A 20,044-nucleotide genomic window follows, 5' to 3' on the forward strand; every position below is an offset into this window, starting at 1 on the left:
CTGCAAATAGTAGTTTTTTAATTCTCTTTTGTTTTGTTCTCTTGTGTTTTAAGCCCGATTGCACCATCACTTTAATTTAAGCGAGGCTTAAAACTAGGAATGCACTAGATCGTAAAATTACCGGATATCGAATACCCGGACAGAATGTAACATCGGATATCCGACCGAGTATCCGAGAAGGCAATTTCTTCGAGTCGGATATTTTCCGGATATCTGACCGGATTCCGAGTCTTCTAAAAAAAAGCCTGTACAAAAAAAGATTGTAATTTTGCAACAATGTATAAGATATTATAGCATCATGAATATGCATACTTATTTCTAGAATATTTATATAAGAAAAAATCAACAATTTAATAATATCAAATTTCAACCGGATATATTCCCGGATACTAATGATGTCTGACTATCCGGTCGGATAGTAAAAAAGTGTCGGATACTGAATACTTTCCGGATATCCGGTCCCTACTTAAAACTCTCTGTCTCTTTTTCGGCTTTAAAACGAGGCAAAGAGAATTTTAAGTCTCGCTCAAAAAATAACGTTGGTGCAACCAGGCCTTAATCCCTTTAACTGCTAAATGCGTATAGACTTTAATCATGGAAAAAAATTCGAAGGATTGAAAGGATAGATAATTAAATAAAAAATAAAAAAATGCTCAATAGATATCAAAATCAAAAGATCAATCCTGTCAGAAACAATTTTCATTTGATAAAGCAGGTGATTTGCATATTTACATACATATATGTATCTTTTTTTTATTGATTCTTGTTATCATTTTACATATAAAAGCATTAAAAAGCAAATCATGAAAAAATTATTACAGGAATTATTTCGTATTTTCTGTTGGAATATATGAAATTAAAATTCTTTCTTAGATATGAAATCACGCTCTGCAATTCTGCGTTCCAGCAAGTTTTTTTGTGCACCTTCTAGTATATTTATTTACTTTGCAGCATAATATTGTCTGTATGTTCGCAGACATTGAACATTTGCTTTGTAATGGATTTATATCGACTATCATGTTGTGCAGTGCACAATTTCCAGCGGTAATAAAAGCTAAAAATGGTAACACAAATGCGTTTGATCTGGCATATATACAAATATATATGACTACGGTACCAGTGGCAAAATGCAATACAGACTGTTTGCAACAATAATCGTTGTCGCGATAAACTAGCACCGTGTCGCAACTCAATGATTCTGACTCCACGCCAATTAAGTCGACCGTGACGTAGTAGAGAGTGGTTTTTCCATAAAACCTACGATAGATCCTATTTCCTCCAGGTGTAAAAATTAATAGACACGGTCAGATAATCGCGATTCGCATTATTTCGCTATTAGGCGATATAACGACGATCCCGGATTCTGCTTAGCTATTGTTTACAAATCGACAAAATTGCATGTTTATTAACTGCATGTGATTACAGACAATTGTTGGAATCGATTGTCGGCACGCAAAAGTCATAACAATAAAAATCATCGATAGACGGAATTTCTTTTTAAGATTCGAATAATTCTATCAAAATAGTATTGATCTTCAGGAATTGGAACTATTTGGCAGTCATCCCAAAAATCAATCAGTAGTGCATTTTAGACATCTGGTGTAAGTTAAACATCCAATAGATATTCAATAAATATTTTGATACAGTGTAAAATTTATTGCATCGTCTTGAATAGAAGTAGGTAAAGCCAATTCTAGATTCTACAATTTTATAAAGAGACAATTGATTTTCAAACAAATCATATTATGACTTAAATTATTGTCATTGATCATCAATGATCGTATCTTTTAAGAAATTTCATATATAAAATAAATAGGAATCTCCTTGAATTTTCTGTACAATAATATGATATATTCTATTCTATATAAATTGAAATAAAAAAATGTTATATAAATATAAGTCTCTCATAAATATAGGTATCTTAAAATGTTTTATTAAAAAGTTTAATAATAAATAAGCTGAATAAATTATAACAAAAATATGAAATGTATAAGAAACAATTTTACCTATAAGTTTGCAAAGTATCTCAAAGTATTGTCTATTCATGTTAATATAACCTTGATATCGTATAACGTATATTTTTTATTCATATATTAGGTGTTGGAATTAATTCGTAGCGTTTTTTAATGAAAGAATGTTATTTATTTCACATGAGCATTAAAAAATACATTAATGAAAGTACTTCCCATCACTTGTAAAACGCTACGAATTAATTCCAACACCTAATATATATTTTAAATGTTTATGGATATTATTTCAGTAATTTTGAATTTATCATTTTTTTAGATGAGGATAAAAAAAATCATCATTAGGAAGATTTCCTTTACTATCGCAAAAAAAGATGATAAATTTAAATTAAATTGAAATAAACATACATAAAGCATTTTAGAACCTATGTTTGGATAATATTTTTTTCTCTTTAGCTTACAAAACTATTAAAGTATTATAAAAAATTCGGGGACACTGTATAATTTAAGTATTGAATTTAATTTGGAATATATATTTTTTATTTATATATATTTTTAAATGTTTATGAACATTGATTATTTCAGTGATTGATATAATTTGGAATATAAGTATGTAACAAATCTAACAAATTAATGACAAATTAATTATTATTAATGTACTAAATTAATATTAAATGTATTAAATTAATATTAATGCATTAAATTAGCATTAATAAATGATAGTTAATTTACTATAAAAACAAACCTGTTAAAAGAAATTAACTTTTTTTCTCTGCTCTGCATACGGTACTGTCCAGAAGTGATATACAATACGATCATTCAGGAAGATAATCCACCATACGAACGACGAATAACCTTCCTACAGTCATAACTCGCGCAATTATAAGAACTGATAAGAATCGGCGTCATCGTGACATTGACAATAGCAGTGCAGAAAAAGTGAGATTAACTAGTGAGAACGAAGTTTCATATTAACATTGTCAAGAAGACATGTGGCCAATGGAATAAATTGGACTCTACCGATCGTTGCCAAATTTCCGATAGCTCATTTCGCAGATCTCATCGGGATAAGAATTTTCAAGTGTACGAAAATGAATTCGTATGGGTGGAACAAAGAAATATTCGAGCCAGAATTCGTTCGACAAGAAACAAAGAAGATCGAGGTGAGTATATGATAATGTACGACATACCTTACATATTTCGAGAATTTATGAAACAACTTTAGTACAGCAGTTGACAATTGCAAGATCACAACAAACAACTAATTTCGAACGGTTTAAGTTTAAACAGTCCTGCTAATTAGAAGTTACAAGGATCACCATTGGTAATATCTGTCGTTTTAAATCGCGCGCATGCTGACTCAAGGTTTTCAAAATGGCGACGAATTTGAGACACGAGCGTAACCATTGGCTAGATTTAAGAATGACAACCAATCGCGTTTAATCGTTATAATGTGAACAATAGGTTCTGTTTTTATTATTCTGGCACTAAAATTTCTTTCTCATTTTTGGCCAAATATCGAACATATATCTATTTCACTTTAAGTTCCAAAAGTGTACACTCCAGTAGTTCAGCTGTAGAAAATAGACGTATAGAATCCGAAAGCCGCCACTGAACGTGCACCTTCTCGTGTCTTCTCCATCGAGCCAATCAAGGTCATTTCGAAAGCGACGAGAACTGTATAGTGTATAATGGTGTATGTACACACCGGCGTGACGTGCGAAGGAAAAGCCATGGGTGAAGGTTAATGGTTATCCTCGTGGATGAATCTGTCCGGCCCGGCGCAGAATCTGTTAGGTTGTAACGGTTTCGAAACCGCGTCGGAGTACCTTCTCGCGCTTCGTAATCCGTGCCAGTTAAAACGTGACGAATATCGAGGCATTTAAGATAACATCGGGAGTTCGAGCTGCGTCGTTCGCTCGAATGATCGGTGTTTTTGAAATCATTCGGGATTCAATTTGGATTTGAGCGTAGCCGAGAAGAAAAAGAGAAAACAAGTGCGATGAGTTACTACGGTGGTTACGGCGATGGAGGTGGCACCGAGGAGGATGTGTTTGTTAAAACGGCGGTCGAGATCAAGCGATTCCTACCGTCGCTCTTCAATATCAAAGTGGTACGCTTATTTGTCTCACAATCAGAGGCAAAGAGCCGGCAACCGATGAGTCATGAAGCAGACTCCGTTTTAGTATCTTCACTAGTAGATAATCTTCGAATTTTTCGTAGAACCTGTTTCGTCAAAACGAGTATTTGTCGAAATAAATTTTTTATTGCCCAATATATTTTTTAAGCAGCGCATCGACTGGTATTTCTATTTCGTTTTTCTTTATTATAAATTACAAATTATAAATTGAGGTAAATTTTAATTAAATAATTATTATTTATTAAGAATAAATTAAGAATAAATTTATTTATAAAAAATTTTTAATTTACTTTCTGAATAATTAGAAATAGTAATTTTTCTAATTTGAGATTCTATCAAATTGTTTCTCACTTAAGGATCCTGAGTAGTCATCACAGTCATATTGAATTGTGACGTCGAAGCGAGAAATGATATATTAATTTTTATTACATGCATTTATAAAAAAAAAAAGACAATTTGAATAAAACAAATGATGAGATTGCTTTAAAACATTTGTAAAAATGGATGAAAACTATATTTATCCTCCTTGACAGTAAATAATCGTAAAAAGTAATAAAAAACACGTGTAAGTGAAAATAAGCTACACGTGCGCATTGAATAAACTAATGTGCCTTTTATCATCTTTTATGATTATTTATTGACGGTCAGGGGGGATAAGCATAGTTTTCGTCCATTTTTATAACTGTTTTAAAGCAATTTCATTATTTTGTTTTATCCAAATTGTCTTTATTTATAAATGATACGTAATAAAAAAATCAACGTGTCATTTCTCGCTTCTGACATCATGATTCAATATGGGCTGCGTTCCACTTAACATTCGCAACGCTCACAAGCATCGTTTGTCTTTGTTTAATATTTGATAAACGATAAGGATTAGTGATTTCACGAACGTTATGAATGTTAAGTAGAATCCAGCCATGATTGTGATGACTATTTAGGATAACTAACAAAGGGAAGACACGACGTGATAATAATCAATTGCGACGAAACTCATTGTCGTATAGGTCTGTGTATAGAGATAAAAATCATTTATTTTTTTCTTATAGAACTTAAAGAATTTTTTTAGAATTTTTTATCAATTTTTTTGTATGAAAATACAAATATTAAAAAATTCTAAAAAATTCTGAAAAAATTCTCAAAATTTTATGAGAAGAAAATAAATAATTTTTATCTCTCGCTGTTTTTCTGTAAAATTGATAATATTTAAGTAAAAAATTATTGAAACCAATATTCAACGATTTTTAGTCATTTTTAATCGATTTTTTCACAAACGCTTGAGAAGCGCATTATATCTCTTTAGTATCACTTGACATGCAGATCTATCGCTACAACGAGATTCGTCATAATCGATTTATTATCACGTTATGTGTAAAAGATATATTTTCTTGTAAAAGATATACAAACAATAGAAAAGTAATTATAAAGAATTAGATCACTTGCTTTCCGATACAAATAATCAGAAAAATTATCGATAAATGTTTTATAAAAATGATATGTATATATCTACGAGATAAACTGCTTTGTTGTGTTTTACTAGCATAATATAATATATAAATCTTTTTAAATAAAAGCTTGACTAAATATCTTCACATATAAAATCATGTAACTTGTGCATATCATATTGGAATAAAATGTAACACCGAGAAAAGCGCACGATTGATCAATTCCTCTCATTTAACACTTCCTATTTTTCCTGCTCTAGAAATCGCAAACTTATATAAAAAAAATCTACATTAATCTTGAATGATTCTTCACAATGTGAATACTAAAACTCTTTAATTTAATATCACATAATTATTCATGTCTTTTGTAATATAAATACATTGCATGCAAGATATTCTAACAATACCAATGGTGATGGCAATAGTGATGACGACATTGTACGAGAAATGTGTAACTGATACAATGCATTCTTGCATGATACGTATTCATTCATTAGAAAAAATTACATGTGTCATAACATGCGTCAATACAGTGGTATTCATGCTGTCCACGTGTTTTTACAAAACATGTAAATTATTTCAATTCTAACTTAAAAAATTTTGTTCACGTATTGAAAGAGTGAAAAGAATAAGGACGATGAAATAGAATTCCGGAAAAAAATGTTATAAATATGAACATATTTTGTATATAATTATGTATAATGTTATATATGAAACATTTTTTTTCGGGATGTAAACAATAATTAAAAATAATTATTAAATAAATAGGTAAAATATTAAATGATTAAATACATACTTATATATATAATAATATAAATAAGTAGCATAATAGATGATTTACTAAATTAATTTCGTTAATATTGCTCTTTTATTTGCAATTGTTTATTTATAATTAAAAACGTAATTGGTTTAGTTTATAATCTGCATGTCATTCAGTCTTTTAATACGAACCTTTTAATATGATAACTTTTTGTGTATCAATTTATAATGTAAATATTTAAATTAATCATTGACAATATACCGTATAAGTTGAAAACTTGTTTAGAAGAAAATCAGAACTTTTCTTTTCGACTGCTGAATTCTCAACAAATATTTAGAATATAGATGCACTTTTTGCATTTCATTTCATAGCTGCCTACTTTTATTAAGTTCGATCATCAGATGTTTTGATATTTTCAGAAACAATAAAAAAATAATTGTATACAAATTGATAAGATAAAATAAAAGTATATTTTAACGCAGACATTTATTATATTATTATATTGACATAGATATTCATTGGCTAATACTTTGCACATTGTAATGCTTTTCTGCATCATACCGTGTACTAATTTGTTATCTCTTTACGTTCACGCAGCTGTTCACATATCCTTATTAAACAATATCACAATCTAAATTGCGGTTCGTTGTCTTCCGGTATAGTTATCATACCACTATTTCCACAAACGATAGTCATATCGAACTTATCTGATAAAGATAGCTATTCCAAGTTCGAATAATGAAACTTTTCTCATGGCGAATAGTTTTAATTCTCATTTTGTATCGATTGCACAGTTTCGAGGAGAAATCTGCTTTGCTTACGTGACGATTTTTTTCTGCACACGCGTTTATTCTTTTCTATGCATATAAAGCGATTCGCTTCGTTAACTCACCGACATGGATTCACGACGTAGCAAATATACTAATTATCGCTACTCTAATTACATGCAAGAAGGTCTGGCGGTTCTGAAAATTGGATCTAGTGTCGAATCTACAAAATCTACGAATAATAGGATAATCGGCAGGAATAATAATATCCTTTACTTGACCAAACGCGAGTCTGTTCCTAAAAATTCGGCAGTAAAGCCGAACAAGTCCCACGATTCTACAACGTATAAAAAATCTTTTGAAGATAAAGGGATACGAACAACAAAAAATTTTATTGGAAAACCCTGCTATAATGTAGGCCAAAATCGCAATTTTTTCCCTTTTTTCTCGAAAATAGATCCGCGTATATACGACTTCATGCACAAACTGATGTTCGCAGCTAGGGGAGAAAGGATCCGGCTTTAGACCACGAGGGGAAGTCCAAGACTTCAATACCCTGAGACGAGAGTGCCTGGCGACGGGAAGACTCTTCGAAGATCCTGAATTTCCAGCCAATGACTCGTCATTGTATTTCTCTCGCAGACCGGATAGATACATAGAATGGAAACGACCGATGGTTAGAAATCTTTTGAATTATCCTAAATTTTATTAGCTGCTGTCGACAATAATTTACAAATCAAACACGAGGAGAATGATTTTAACATTACCTACAACGCGCTAACTTCGCAGGAAATCGCGGATGATCCTCAGCTCTTCGTGGAAGGTTTCTCAAGATTCGATGTTCAACAAGGAGAACTGGGAGACTGTTGGTTGTTGGCCGCAGTGGCCAATCTGACCATGCATTCGAATTTGTTCTTTCAAATAGTGCCAGAAGATCAGAGCTTCGAGGAAAATTACGCTGGAATCTTTCATTTCAGGTTTGCTGAACGCATGCAGTTATTTCATAAACAACGCTTTTCCGACGTGGCCAAAAATAATTTAATTTACATTCTTATTATATAAACGAAATGTTTATAGGAACGAATTATATATTTTATTCAGAAGTTTTTCGTTTATTACTGAATAGAATATCACGAATATATTATCTAAATTCTGCGATATTTATGTGACAAGTTTTTCTGCTAAATTACAAATTACTATTAACTTGGAAAGGACTCTTACATAAGATTTGTACATTTATTAGATTTTGGCAGTACGGTAGATGGGTCGACGTAGTGATTGACGATCGATTGCCCACCTGTCGTGGAGAATTAGTGTATCTTCATTCGGCTGAGAGTAATGAATTCTGGAGCGCCCTTCTCGAAAAAGCGTATGCAAAACTGCATGGTTCCTATGAGGCATTAAAGGGCGGTACAACCTGTGAAGCCATGGAGGATTTCACTGGTGGAGTAACGGAAATGTACCAAATGGATGAAACGCCACCGAACTTGTTCAATATTCTCTTGAAAGCCTCTGAGAGAAACTCGTTACTGGGTTGTTCTATCGAGGTGAATAAGTTATAATATTTATTATTATAGATCGCATGCTTCAATTGATTATTACTTTGATCCCTTTTTCTATTAGCCCGACCCCAATGTAGTGGAGGCTGAAACACCTCAAGGATTAATACGCGGTCACGCGTACAGCATCACTCGCGTGAAGAACGTGGAAATCCAGATGCCAAATCGATCCGGTACCATACCTTTATTGAGGCTTCGGAATCCTTGGGGAAACGAGGCAGAATGGAATGGGCCTTGGAGCGATCAGTGAGTAGTCTCCCCCTATGTTTCGAAAATTATAATTCCAAGTTCACGTTTTCATCATTTATCGATAGATCACCAGAATGGAGATTTATTCCTGATCATGAGAAAGAGGAACTTGGCCTAACATTCGATATGGACGGTGAATTTTGGATGTCGTTCCATGATTTTACTCGCCACTTCACTCAACTCGAGATATGCAACTTGAATCCAGACTCCTTAACGACGGACGACATCAGCGCTGGAAAGAAACGCTGGGAGATGAGCGTGTTTGAAGGAGAGTGGGTGCGTGGAGTAACAGCGGGTGGTTGCAGAAACTTTTTAGGTGAGATATATCGGACTGATCAAATTTTGTAAGAGTATTCTCATTAAACAAAAAACATATATTTTATAGAGACCTTCTACCATAATCCGCAGTACCGTATTACATTGGAGTCTCCAGATGACGATGATGATAAGTGTACCGTAATTGTTGCTTTAATGCAAAAAAATAGAAGAGCGCAAAGAAGAATGGGTGCTGATTGCCTCACTATCGGATTCGCGATATATCATGTATATGAAATTTAATTGATTCTTATATAATAATAATAATATATATAATATTATATAATAATAATAACAGTCTAATAATACAGTACAATAGAATTATAAATTTGATTTGTTTGAAAATTCAAATATTTATCTTCGACATTTCAAAGAAAATAAAGTTTCATTACTGTTTATAAATTATATTTTTTATTACATAACTTTGTATTGAAAAATTAATAAGTAAAATGTCATTCAAGAAACGCATGAATTTTCAAGAACTCGTCATTAGAAGATGAAAAATAAAAAATATTTTCTATTAAAAGTCTACTTTTTTTACAGTTAGACTATCCGGAGAGATTGCCAAAACCACTAGATATTAATTTCTTCAAGTACAACGCATCTGTTGGGCGTTCACCGGCATTTATAAATTTACGGGAAGTTACGTGCCGTTTCAAATTACCGCCGGGTGTTTACTGCATAGTTCCGAGTACTTTCGATCCAAACGAGGAAGGTGAATTCTTGCTGAGAATCTTCTCTGAGAACAAGAATAATATGGAGTAAGTTCTCTTGCGATATTGTAATATAATAATACGTTAAAGAACTTTTATCTAAGTGTTTCTGTTTGTTTACAGAGAAAATGATGAAGAAGTTGGTATTGGAGAAGTTGATGATAGGGTAAGGATAATAATAGCAATCCTTAGCAATACGAATTATTTTGTTTATTGTAATAAATTGAAGATGATAAAAAAAATCTTTCAAATTATATATTTAAATCAGAAAGTTTTAATCGAAATTTCCAAGATAGTTGTGTACAAAATTCTTACACATCAGATTGTCAGCTTATACTAATGTTTAGAATTGATGAATCATACTAACGCGACAAATCACACAACTTAGAAGACATTTATAATAATTCACAGCACTGGCACTGAAAGCACTAATAATTCAGTTTGATGAATATATGCATTGTGTGTCAAAAAAGTGTAATCACAGATTAGAAATGCATTAAATTAATTTATGTTAAATTGCACGTAAAAACGTAGAATTAACCAATATTATGTAATTAAATTTTGTGTTCAGCTAATGCTTGCAAAATTTAATAGTGTTGTCTCCATCTGATAATTGACTCACGTTATGTGAAAAATGTCGCTCACAATAATAACTAATCACTAACGAGCCGCATGTTTACATTGCTTGGCTTTTAGGTAATTAATCCTGCGGATGATAAGGAGGATCAAAACGGAGACAACGTAAGTAAAACGCATGCTTGTATGAGGCAATAGAAAGCTCTAATATGTTTTATGTATGAATAAGAAATTAAAGAAATATAGGATTGTGTTCAAGAACTCAGGGCATTGTCAGGATAAAATTATCCTTGTTGTTCACCGAATGTTAAACAAAGATAAAATAATAGTGCGTACCCTGGTGAACATAGTCTTGGATTCGATTTCGCTACAACCGCTTTGATTCGAAAATACGTGTAGAACATAATAAATAAGCATAATGAGTATACTGTGAATGTATGTATATAGTAGAAATCATAAAGAAATTGGGTAAAATAGCGTAATGTATGTATATAGTAGAAATCAAATTCATTAATAATAATCAATAAGAAATAAGAGAAAAAGGAATGAGTTCATTACGTTTCATTTCATGTTTTGAATTCACTTGTGATTTTCAGTTATTTTCACATCTTTTAGAAGATGTCATTCCTATTTTTCATGGCTCATACTGTATACATAAATTTTACGTATTAATGAAAAAAACTAAATTAAAATATTTTAAGTTATGTTTAAATATTGTAATTTAAAAATAGTTATAAAAAGTTTGAAGTTGATTCAAATTTTATGGAAGAGATGCAGAATTTTAGATTACGATTGTTTTTATGTTTTATAATGAAATATTTTTTCTGTATTATTTGTAGGTTCCCGAGGAACCTGAGCAAGATCGCAATAGCGATAAAGTCCGAGAATTCTTCAAGAAACTTGCTGGCGATGATTTGGAAGTGGATTGGATGGAACTCAAAGATATTCTAGATTACGCCATGAAGAAAGGTAAATATTGTCTCCGCGCTGAGAGATATGTCTTGATGTAAAAATAAGTATGAAAAAAAAAGAGTATGTACAGTTTTAAATACGAGTATATATAGTTTCCGTACATGATCGTATTTTATTCTAATTATAAGAGCTTTGCTTCATAGCTTTTTGTAATTTTTATGCTTAATTTGCTCGATGTTTCTCATACTTGATAAAATCATACATTTTAAAAATCATGCTTTATCATTAATCTTATATTTTTTATATTTTATCACCTGCACCGTTTATTTTTAGCCTGATAGTCGATTAATTTACTACAAATTTGCTCCTCATTATAAATTATTTTATTCTTTCAGCACGCTGTACAGCATTTTATGATCATTTAATAATCGTATCAAAAATTCTGCATGCTTATCTTTTATCTTGTAATTTGTCTACAATGCATAAATACATTTGGGTCCTTCAAATAATTGATATAAATCCAATATCAATATTTCGAAAATTTCTTTATTTAATTAGATGAATTAAAAACTGTTTAAAAAATTGAAAATAATTGTAATAATACAATCTTTTAGTAAACAAGCATAGAGTATACATATATTATATATAAATGATATATAAGCTTTTATTAAAAATACAATATTTAATTCTTGAAGGAACTAGATTATTAGAGGTTGTATAAAAGTTAGAGAAATGTAGATTGTAACATAAGGCAAGAAATGTGAATGTTACGGATTCTTATGGCCCAAGTGTACGTATGTAAAACTCAAAGCTAACATGTAGCTGTGTGTTACGGGTAGAGTTACCACAATTGGCGCATCGTAGCGAGGCACATGTTCCCGAAACTGTTGAAGGAAATGATTCGTTTGTCGACACTCTCATCTCACTCCTGTGCGGCATTGTTTGTAATAATGAACAGTACAATAAGCCCGTAGGTAAGACAAAGACACCTCCTATCACAGGATTGTTTTACCAATTGTGTTACGCCGTGATGATTATGTCCCACTTGTTTGATTATTTATCCCTATGATAACACACGAAACGCGCTTTCATCAGCATTCGGTATATGGTGATATATAACTGATAATGACAATATCAAAATGATGTTAGCATGTCGACACTTTATGTCTCCCACAAGGTAGGACAGAACTTTTCGATGAAAAATACCTACCGCATGCTTTTTCAATTAACAGAGAATGAAATATTAACGAATTGCTTAAATTTGTCGGCACACGTGTAAAGTTTGCAATGTAGCTGTATCATAATTGTTGAATTTGTCATTTCTATTGTATAATTGAAGACATTACTGTTTTAATACATTTGTTGAAAAACTGTAAGATAATACAGTACTCTTACGTTTTCATTTTAATTTCATGTGAATTTATACGTATTTTGAAAATTTTTATGATAATATTTTAGATATTATCTCTTACATACATGAAGATTATAACAGGCAAAATGAGTTTTTCTCTTAAATTGCAGAGACTCACGACAGAGGTTTCAGTAAAGATATATGTCGCAGTATGGTTGCTATGTTAGATGCAGATCACTCCGGCAAACTCGGTTTTGAAGAATTTAAAACGTTGTGGAATGATATTAGAAAATGGAAGGTAAGTGCGAAATTTTTCAATTTGGTTTTTTAACTTGTAAGATATTTGTATGCCTAATATTTTTACGGTATTATAAATATTTCAGGCTGTTTTTAAATTGTACGACAGAGACGAATCGGGATATTTAAATGCATTTGAATTAAGACAAGCGTTAAATAGCGCGGGATACCGTTTAAACAATCATATTCTTAATATATTGGTTCATCGTTATGGTACTAAAGATGGCAAGATTACTTTCGATGATTACATAATGTGCACGGTTAGACTTAAAACAATGATTGGTAAGTGAAACTTGCATTTATCTAATAATTTATATATATATATATCATTTATATATATATCATTTATATATATTAACTATTAAAATATATATTACCTTTTAATATACGAGGTCTGTCCCAAAAATATCCGACTTGTGCGTGTGTATATCTTTATCCTTGGGCATCCTATTATGGAAAACAGGTATTCAGTATTTCGGGTGGACCTTTAAGAGTACTCTCATCAAGCGGCATGATCCAACAGCTGTTCAATTGGCAACGGTACGCAGTTGTGTGAATGTCGAAAAGCATCCAAGCGTCGCATTTCACAATGACTGAACGAGTCGAGCAGAGAATTTATTAAATTTTTTATTAAATTTTATCAAAAACTTTGTTATACATGTTCCGTTTGGTATGATCCGTCAAGTTTATGATAATGACTCTATAAGTGATACACAAATAAAAGAATGATTTAAACGATTCAAAGCTGGCCATGTCTCAGTGAACAGTGATCCTCGTTCCAGCAGACCTTCAATGTAAAAAACAGCGAAAAATGTGGAACGTTTATTGTGCGATCTGCAATCAACAAAAATCGTCATTTAACTGTGCGAGAGTTAGAAGAGGACCTTGGGATCCCAAAAACTATTGTTTCTCGAACATTGACTGAAGATCTGGGAATGAGTCGCGTGATTGCAAAATTCGCTCCACTTATGAAAGATCAAAAGAATTCTTGAGTTGAAATTGCCAAAGATATTCTGGAATCCATCAATAAAGATCTTAAATTGCTTAAAAGGATTATTACTAGCGATGAAATATGGGTTTATGACTATGATCCTGAAACAAAAACACAATTTTCGCAACAGGTGACGAGAGAAGCGCCTCGACTCAAGAAAGCGCGTCAAAAGCAACGTGAAGGCAATGCTCACTGTTTTCTTCGACCAGGAAGGTGTTGCACGAATATGGTTCACAAGGTCGCATAATAAACAAGGAGTATTATTTGAAAGTTCTTAAACAATTGCGTGACGGGGGTGAGGAGGAAACGTCCGCATTTGTGGAAAAATGGAAACTGGCTGTTGCACCACGGTAATCCTCATTCATCTCACCTGATTCAGAAGTTTTTTGACTAAACACAGTATTGTCCAACTTCGTCAACCTCCGTATAGTCCAGATATAACCCCGTGTGACTTTTGCTTATTTTCTAAATTGAAACATCCATTGAAGGGTAAAAAATTTGAGGAAATAATAACGATATTGAAGAAATAAAGCAAAATGCGACGACGGAGCTGTTGGCTATCATAAAAAACGACTTCCAGGCTGCTTTCGCAAGTGGGTGTACCGTTTGTAGAAAGTCATTACTCCGAAAGGAAACTACTTTGAAGGCGACGTTGTTCATATCACTTCGAAATAGCTCTTTCTCATGATACAGATAAAGGTCGGATACTTTTGGGACAGATCTCGTATGTTAACATGTTTTGTTAATGTGTATATATCAATATTTATGAATTAATTATATATTGATGTCATATATATATTAGGTGTTGGAATTATTTCGTAGCGTTTTTTAATGAAAGAATGTTATTTATTTCACATGAGCATTAAAAAATACATTAATGAAAGTACTTCCCATCACTTGTAAAACGCTACGAATTAATTCCAACACCTAATATATATATATATATGTATGTATAAAATTATTATTAATATTAATATAAACATAAGATAAAACCAATTATTATGATGTTATAGATATCTTTAGAGAGAGAGATCCAGATAAAACCCAAACAGCTACGTTCACCTTGGAAGAATGGATGGAAAAAACACTCTATTCATAATAAGATATAAATTCAATTTATCATAAACTTAAGAATCTTTCTAACACCAATGTATCAGATTGTGATGATAGATGGCCGTAATTATGAATGAGAAATATTTTTTTATGGAGAACCGCAAAAGAGAACATACTTTATAAGTTGAGAGATAATGTATATGTATCTACACAAAACTTATTAATTCCTTCGAATCAATGTTACGAAAGCATTCATATGACTTTACACATATACACTATATGAATTTAAAAGGAATAAGATACTGTATTTATACATAAGAATATATATATATATATATATATATGTATGTATATATATGTATGTATATATATATATATATATATATATATTCCATCTAATAATTATGTTGATTTGTATGTGGAAGAATATAATATCGCGTGTCTTAACATTATTTAAATAATTGCAATTATCATTAAAATTTATTTTAAAAATATAAATAATTTATTGAAACATATAATGTGTATATATTAATTGATCCGTAGATTTATGCTTTTTTAAATTTTAATACTACATAAAGCAACAATTCAGTCTTATTAATTTTTACAATTTTTCACTTATATTTTATAAAATTGACAAGAAAGTGTAATGGAAAATAAGTGAAGAATGGATGTAAGTGTGTATGTTGCAGAGTGCAATTATAAAAATACATTTTCAAAATAATTAATATTTAATTACACATTCAATATACTAAATAAACTAAATTCGTATTTAAATGCTGTGTTTCCATTATACATATTCGATTTAACTGAAATATGAAATATTATAATTCAATTTTATTTTAAATTGCATTATCTTCAATATCACTTTATTAGTGATGTTAATATGTTTACATCTGTTATATATTTAATAATCTTTATTAAACTACATTTCTAACGAATTCTAAAGGGCCCTATTCTTTGTAGTTAAACTTCTTGCATAGTTCATCTTTTCTTGTTTTCTATTCAACTGGAAAGAAAAGGAAAAAAGATGAACCGTGCGAGAATTCTAAAAAGAACAGATCTAAGAACTTCTGCTTCGTACAATATTACTTAGCTACTTTTTAACTTGATAAAACAACGAAGGCAACTTAGTTTCTCTCTTTTATTTCTTTATTTCTATAAATAAAAAACAAAATAATAATATAGGTCTATTTACATTATTTATATTTTGCATTCAGTATCTTCGCTTTTTTTCTCTTCAAAGTCTAAATTAATATGTCATTTATTATCTCATTTTAAGTGCAATAATATTTTCGAGGATTTCAATGCGAACAGATCTATTGGATCATCTAAAAAGTATCCGCGGTTTTTTGTCACTAGATGTGTGTTGATGCTCATATATCTAGTGACAAAGTACCGCGGATACTTTTTAGATGACCCAATATTATCGACATTACTTTATAGTTATTAAAACTTTTCGAATATCGATATGTTGGAAATACCTTACAAGTAAACTTGAAATTGAAATAATATTTTATCGAATATACACAGGGGTATCCCGCAATTTTTTGCCATTCTTATTGAAAGGGCTGTTCAAGGGTTCGTGAAAATTTGCGTATTCTGGTATATTTGCGTTGCAGCGCTTGCGCGTTACGATTGTAAATAAAGTTCCGCGTAAAAATTTGCGGCGGCACTTGTGATGTTGCAGTAATTATTTTGTTCGAGATTGTCCAAGATGTGGAATCGCTCGGAGTGCTTAAGATAAGATTAGCCTTTGAATTGATGCTCTTTGCGTTTGATTGCTATCATGCTGTTGTACGTGACAAGTTAGAAACTCCATTCGATTGGACCGAACGTGAAAGTGCACAATATTGTGTCACGCTCAATGTTAGTATGCATTAGCAACGTTTGAGCCAGTCATCGCGATCAACGAACCACAATCAACGTACGTCTGTTTTCTGTGACTGAATTAGTGTATACCCACGTGTTACACTTGGAACATAACAGTCTCATGCCGCGAGGTTAAAAGTCACCTGGCGACAATATGGTATCTTCGTGGTGTTACTTCATACTTCCAATGGTCTTGCTCATCGGCTTGCTTCGCAAATGTCGAGAGCGCACTTGGGGAAAATGCAAGAGCACCAGCAATCTACAAGACCGGGTATTCCTTGTGACCGGCGCTAACTCCGGCATCGGCAAGGAGACGGCGAAGGAATTGGCCAAGCGAAAAGCCACGATTATTATGGCCTGCAGGGATGTACAAAGTGCAACGAATGCTATAGCAGAGATACGCAGCAAAATATCTACTGGCGAATTGGTGATCATATAATCTTTCTTTAATAAAATTGTACCACAGTAATCTTTACATATCGAATTATGCAATTCTATCTCTATATTACTTTTTATCTGTCTTTTTTACCCAAACAGAACAACAAGTTATGATAACGTCAAAACATTAAAATGAAGATGATTGAAAAATGACTTTTAATGATCGTTGTGGAGTCATTTTAACATTATTTTGATATTATAATGACTTGTTCTACTTGGGTACTTTATAACTTAATGCATATATGATTTATTCCTATTCATATAGATTCCTATGGAGTTGGATCTTGCATCTTTCTCATCGATTAGAAAATTTGCCAATGAAGTACTAAAGAAATTTTCCCAAATTCATGTGTTGATCAATAATGCTGGGGTATATGCACCTCTGAAAGATCACGCTTTGACGAAAGATGGATTTGAGATCCATTTCGGAGTAAATCATTTGGGTCACTTTTTGCTTACCAATTTACTTTTGGATCGTCTGAAGGAAAGCGCTCCTAGTAGGTTAGTATAAAGTAATGTTTTAGAGTGACAAAACGATATTGAAATAAAACTTTTCGTACAGAATAGTGGTAGTGACATCCAAGCTTTTGGAATCTGGAGTAATAGATTTTTCAAACTTGAACGGCGAGAAAGGATTACCGGTAAAAAGCAGAATGAATCCTGGCTATTGTAACTCAAAGCTTGCAAATGCATACTTTGCCGCTGAGCTTGCAAAACGAACAGAAAATACTGATGTTAATGTTTACATGGTGTGTCCTGGATTTACTTATACTGGTTTATTCAGAAATGTGAAAAGAAGCTGGTTTCATTATATCATTTTCTCGCCTGTTGCTCTTATGTTTCTACGCACTGCAAATCAGGTAAATATACAAATCAATATGTGATCCACCTTTAGAAAATCTTTTACCTTTATAAATTCTTTGATCTAGGAAACTAATATGAATAAGAGGACTTTTCCCACACTGCATAAAATGTAGATCATGTAAATCATTTTTTGAAGTATTTCAATAAAATATTTCATAAACGTTTATAAAAAATTTTAAAATATTGCGCAAAAACATTTCACAAAAATATTTTAGAAATATTGTAAGAAAAAGAATACTTTAAAAAACTGATTTCTCAATTATATTTATTTTAGAAATATTTTATGAAAAATTTCTGAAATATTTCAAATCTTACAATTATTTTGGAAATATTTCATGCTGCATGGATTATTATTTTCTATTACAAATTAATATTTACAGGGTGCGCAAACGGTATTGCATTGTGCAACAGAACCGTCATTGTCTGAGGAAAGTGGACATCTGTATCGCGATTGTAAACTTTACGTCTCTAAAAAAGATTTAGATTCAGAAGTAGCACTCCATCTGTGGGAAGTAAGTGCGAAATCGACTGGTTTGAAGGAGATTGTGAAATAAATGATTTTAGAATACACGCGCATATTGTATATGTACAATCAACAGCAAAACTGCTGTTCCGGTGTAGTGAAGAATTGTGCATGTATTGAGATCCTTCTTTTTCTCCAAATGATTAATTGCTGAAAGAGAAGTCACAGTGAGACTTTTAAAACTCGATACAAATGCAATTCACTACATGTGAATTAGAGGACACTTTTGCTCTTCATAGTGCCATTTCACTTTTTGTTGTATTTCAAGTGATTATTCGATATTTATTTTTATATGTATAGCGAATAGGAACTAGATAATGTCAATGTGGCACATTCTTATTCCATTTTTATATATTTAAATTACAATGGATTTTTTATATATATATGTATATTTTAAGATAAGATGTATATCTTCTATTTTGGTGTATATGTATATTTATCTTTATATATTAGATACTCTCAACTCTTCTAAAATCTATAAATCCCTAACAAGTGCGGCCTTCTGTTTTTTTCGCATTGAACAATCTAATGTAAAATATCATCTTTCAAAGTTGAGCGTACAATAGAAAAAAATGTATGTATTTAGAATAAAATACTACAGAGTCTTTATAGCCTTTACAATTTATCAAATAATTATGTGTTAATTATCATGGACATTATCAACTAAAGTTAATTCAAATTGATTTTCTGTTCCTAATTATTGTTTTACTGTTTATATATCTTTTATATTTTCACATAATTATATTCTTGAATAAAAGCTGAGAAAAATTAAAATATTCATACAATGAGTTTTTAAATATCCCAATGTTATAAAATTAAAATTAGCGCTTTTACAGTGCCGAAATTCTTAAACATTTATGCATCTATTAACATAGTTTAATTTTAATTTCAGTTCAACTAATTCTTTATCTTTTTCTAATTTCAGATTAGAAAAAGAGTAAACTGAATTAAGATTAAAGTTAATTTGCATTGATAGAAAGGGTATAATTCTTAGAATTACAAGAAAATAGTTGATCTGTAAATTAAAAATGAAACATTGGCTTCATTCAGGGAGATGCTATTAACGCTATTGTATTATTCTATCTTCATCGTTCATTAAACGTGAAACAAGGATAGTATTATACAAATGGCGCTGATAGTGCGCTTCTCAAATGCATCCACTGAGATAGAAACGAACATGAAAGAGAGAGAGACAAAGAGAGAAGTAGAAGAGATGAGTTTATTTACAAAATCTTACAGCTGTTCCTCGAGTGAAATT

General features: G+C 31.3%; 2 protein-coding genes and 2 long non-coding RNA genes across 13 annotated transcripts in view; 3 read left to right on the top strand and 1 right to left on the bottom strand.

The window, feature by feature from the left end:
* LOC147910044 (uncharacterized) overlaps nt 1-3,059 on the top strand; it is a 6,707-nt gene extending 3,648 nt beyond the window's left edge. Inside the window, exon 3 of one of the 2 annotated variants that reach the window (XR_015544764.1) lies at nt 2,765-3,059. This is a non-coding gene — a long non-coding RNA (uncharacterized LOC147910044). Of the gene's footprint in view, nt 1-2,286; nt 2,442-2,764 lie in introns of those variants that run through there. The other variant, XR_015544763.1, reaches the window with a different exon arrangement.
* Nucleotides 1-3,343, bottom strand: part of LOC147910043 (uncharacterized) — a 13,732-nt gene extending 10,389 nt beyond the window's left edge. The window contains exon 1 of one of the 3 annotated variants that reach the window (XR_015544766.1): nt 3,158-3,343. This is a non-coding gene — a long non-coding RNA (uncharacterized LOC147910043). Of the gene's footprint in view, nt 1,521-2,712; nt 2,850-3,157 lie in introns of those variants that run through there. The other 2 variants (XR_015544765.1, XR_015544767.1) reach the window with 2 other exon arrangements.
* On the top strand, nt 2,995-15,610 carry CalpA (calpain A). Of its 7 annotated transcripts, none has more exons than XM_087405213.1 (15): nt 2,995-3,130; nt 7,576-7,752; nt 7,866-8,053; nt 8,320-8,623; nt 8,700-8,881; nt 8,950-9,200; nt 9,270-9,427; nt 9,743-9,960; nt 10,036-10,078; nt 10,609-10,653; nt 11,328-11,457; nt 12,240-12,374; nt 12,922-13,049; nt 13,135-13,330; nt 15,053-15,610. In XM_087405213.1, the coding sequence occupies exons 1-15, from the start codon at nt 3,059-3,061 to the stop codon at nt 15,136-15,138; spliced, it is 2,313 nt and encodes a 770-aa protein (XP_087261339.1). In that variant the 5' UTR covers nt 2,995-3,058; the 3' UTR covers nt 15,139-15,610. The 7 variants fall into 7 exon arrangements, with proteins under 7 accessions (XP_087261339.1, XP_087261337.1, XP_087261340.1 ...); XM_087405211.1 differs by lacking the exon at nt 2,995-3,130 and adding an exon at nt 3,716-4,080; XM_087405208.1 differs by lacking the exon at nt 2,995-3,130 and adding an exon at nt 7,085-7,490.
* Nucleotides 15,611-16,698: 1,088 nt separating this feature from the next.
* On the top strand, nt 16,699-19,560 carry LOC105145519 (retinol dehydrogenase 12). The gene is made up of 4 exons (XM_011055118.2): nt 16,699-17,388; nt 17,665-17,900; nt 17,962-18,259; nt 18,644-19,560. Exons 1-4 carry the CDS (start codon nt 17,116-17,118, stop codon nt 18,815-18,817), a joined length of 981 nt encoding a protein of 326 aa, XP_011053420.1. The 5' UTR covers nt 16,699-17,115; the 3' UTR covers nt 18,818-19,560.
* The last annotated feature ends 484 nt before the right edge of the window (nt 19,561-20,044 follow it).

The sequence above is a fragment of the Acromyrmex echinatior genome, chromosome 4 (assembly GCF_024713525.1).
Source record: "Acromyrmex echinatior isolate Ae372 chromosome 4, ASM2471352v2, whole genome shotgun sequence".
NCBI classification, from domain to species: Eukaryota; Metazoa; Arthropoda; class Insecta; order Hymenoptera; family Formicidae; genus Acromyrmex; species Acromyrmex echinatior.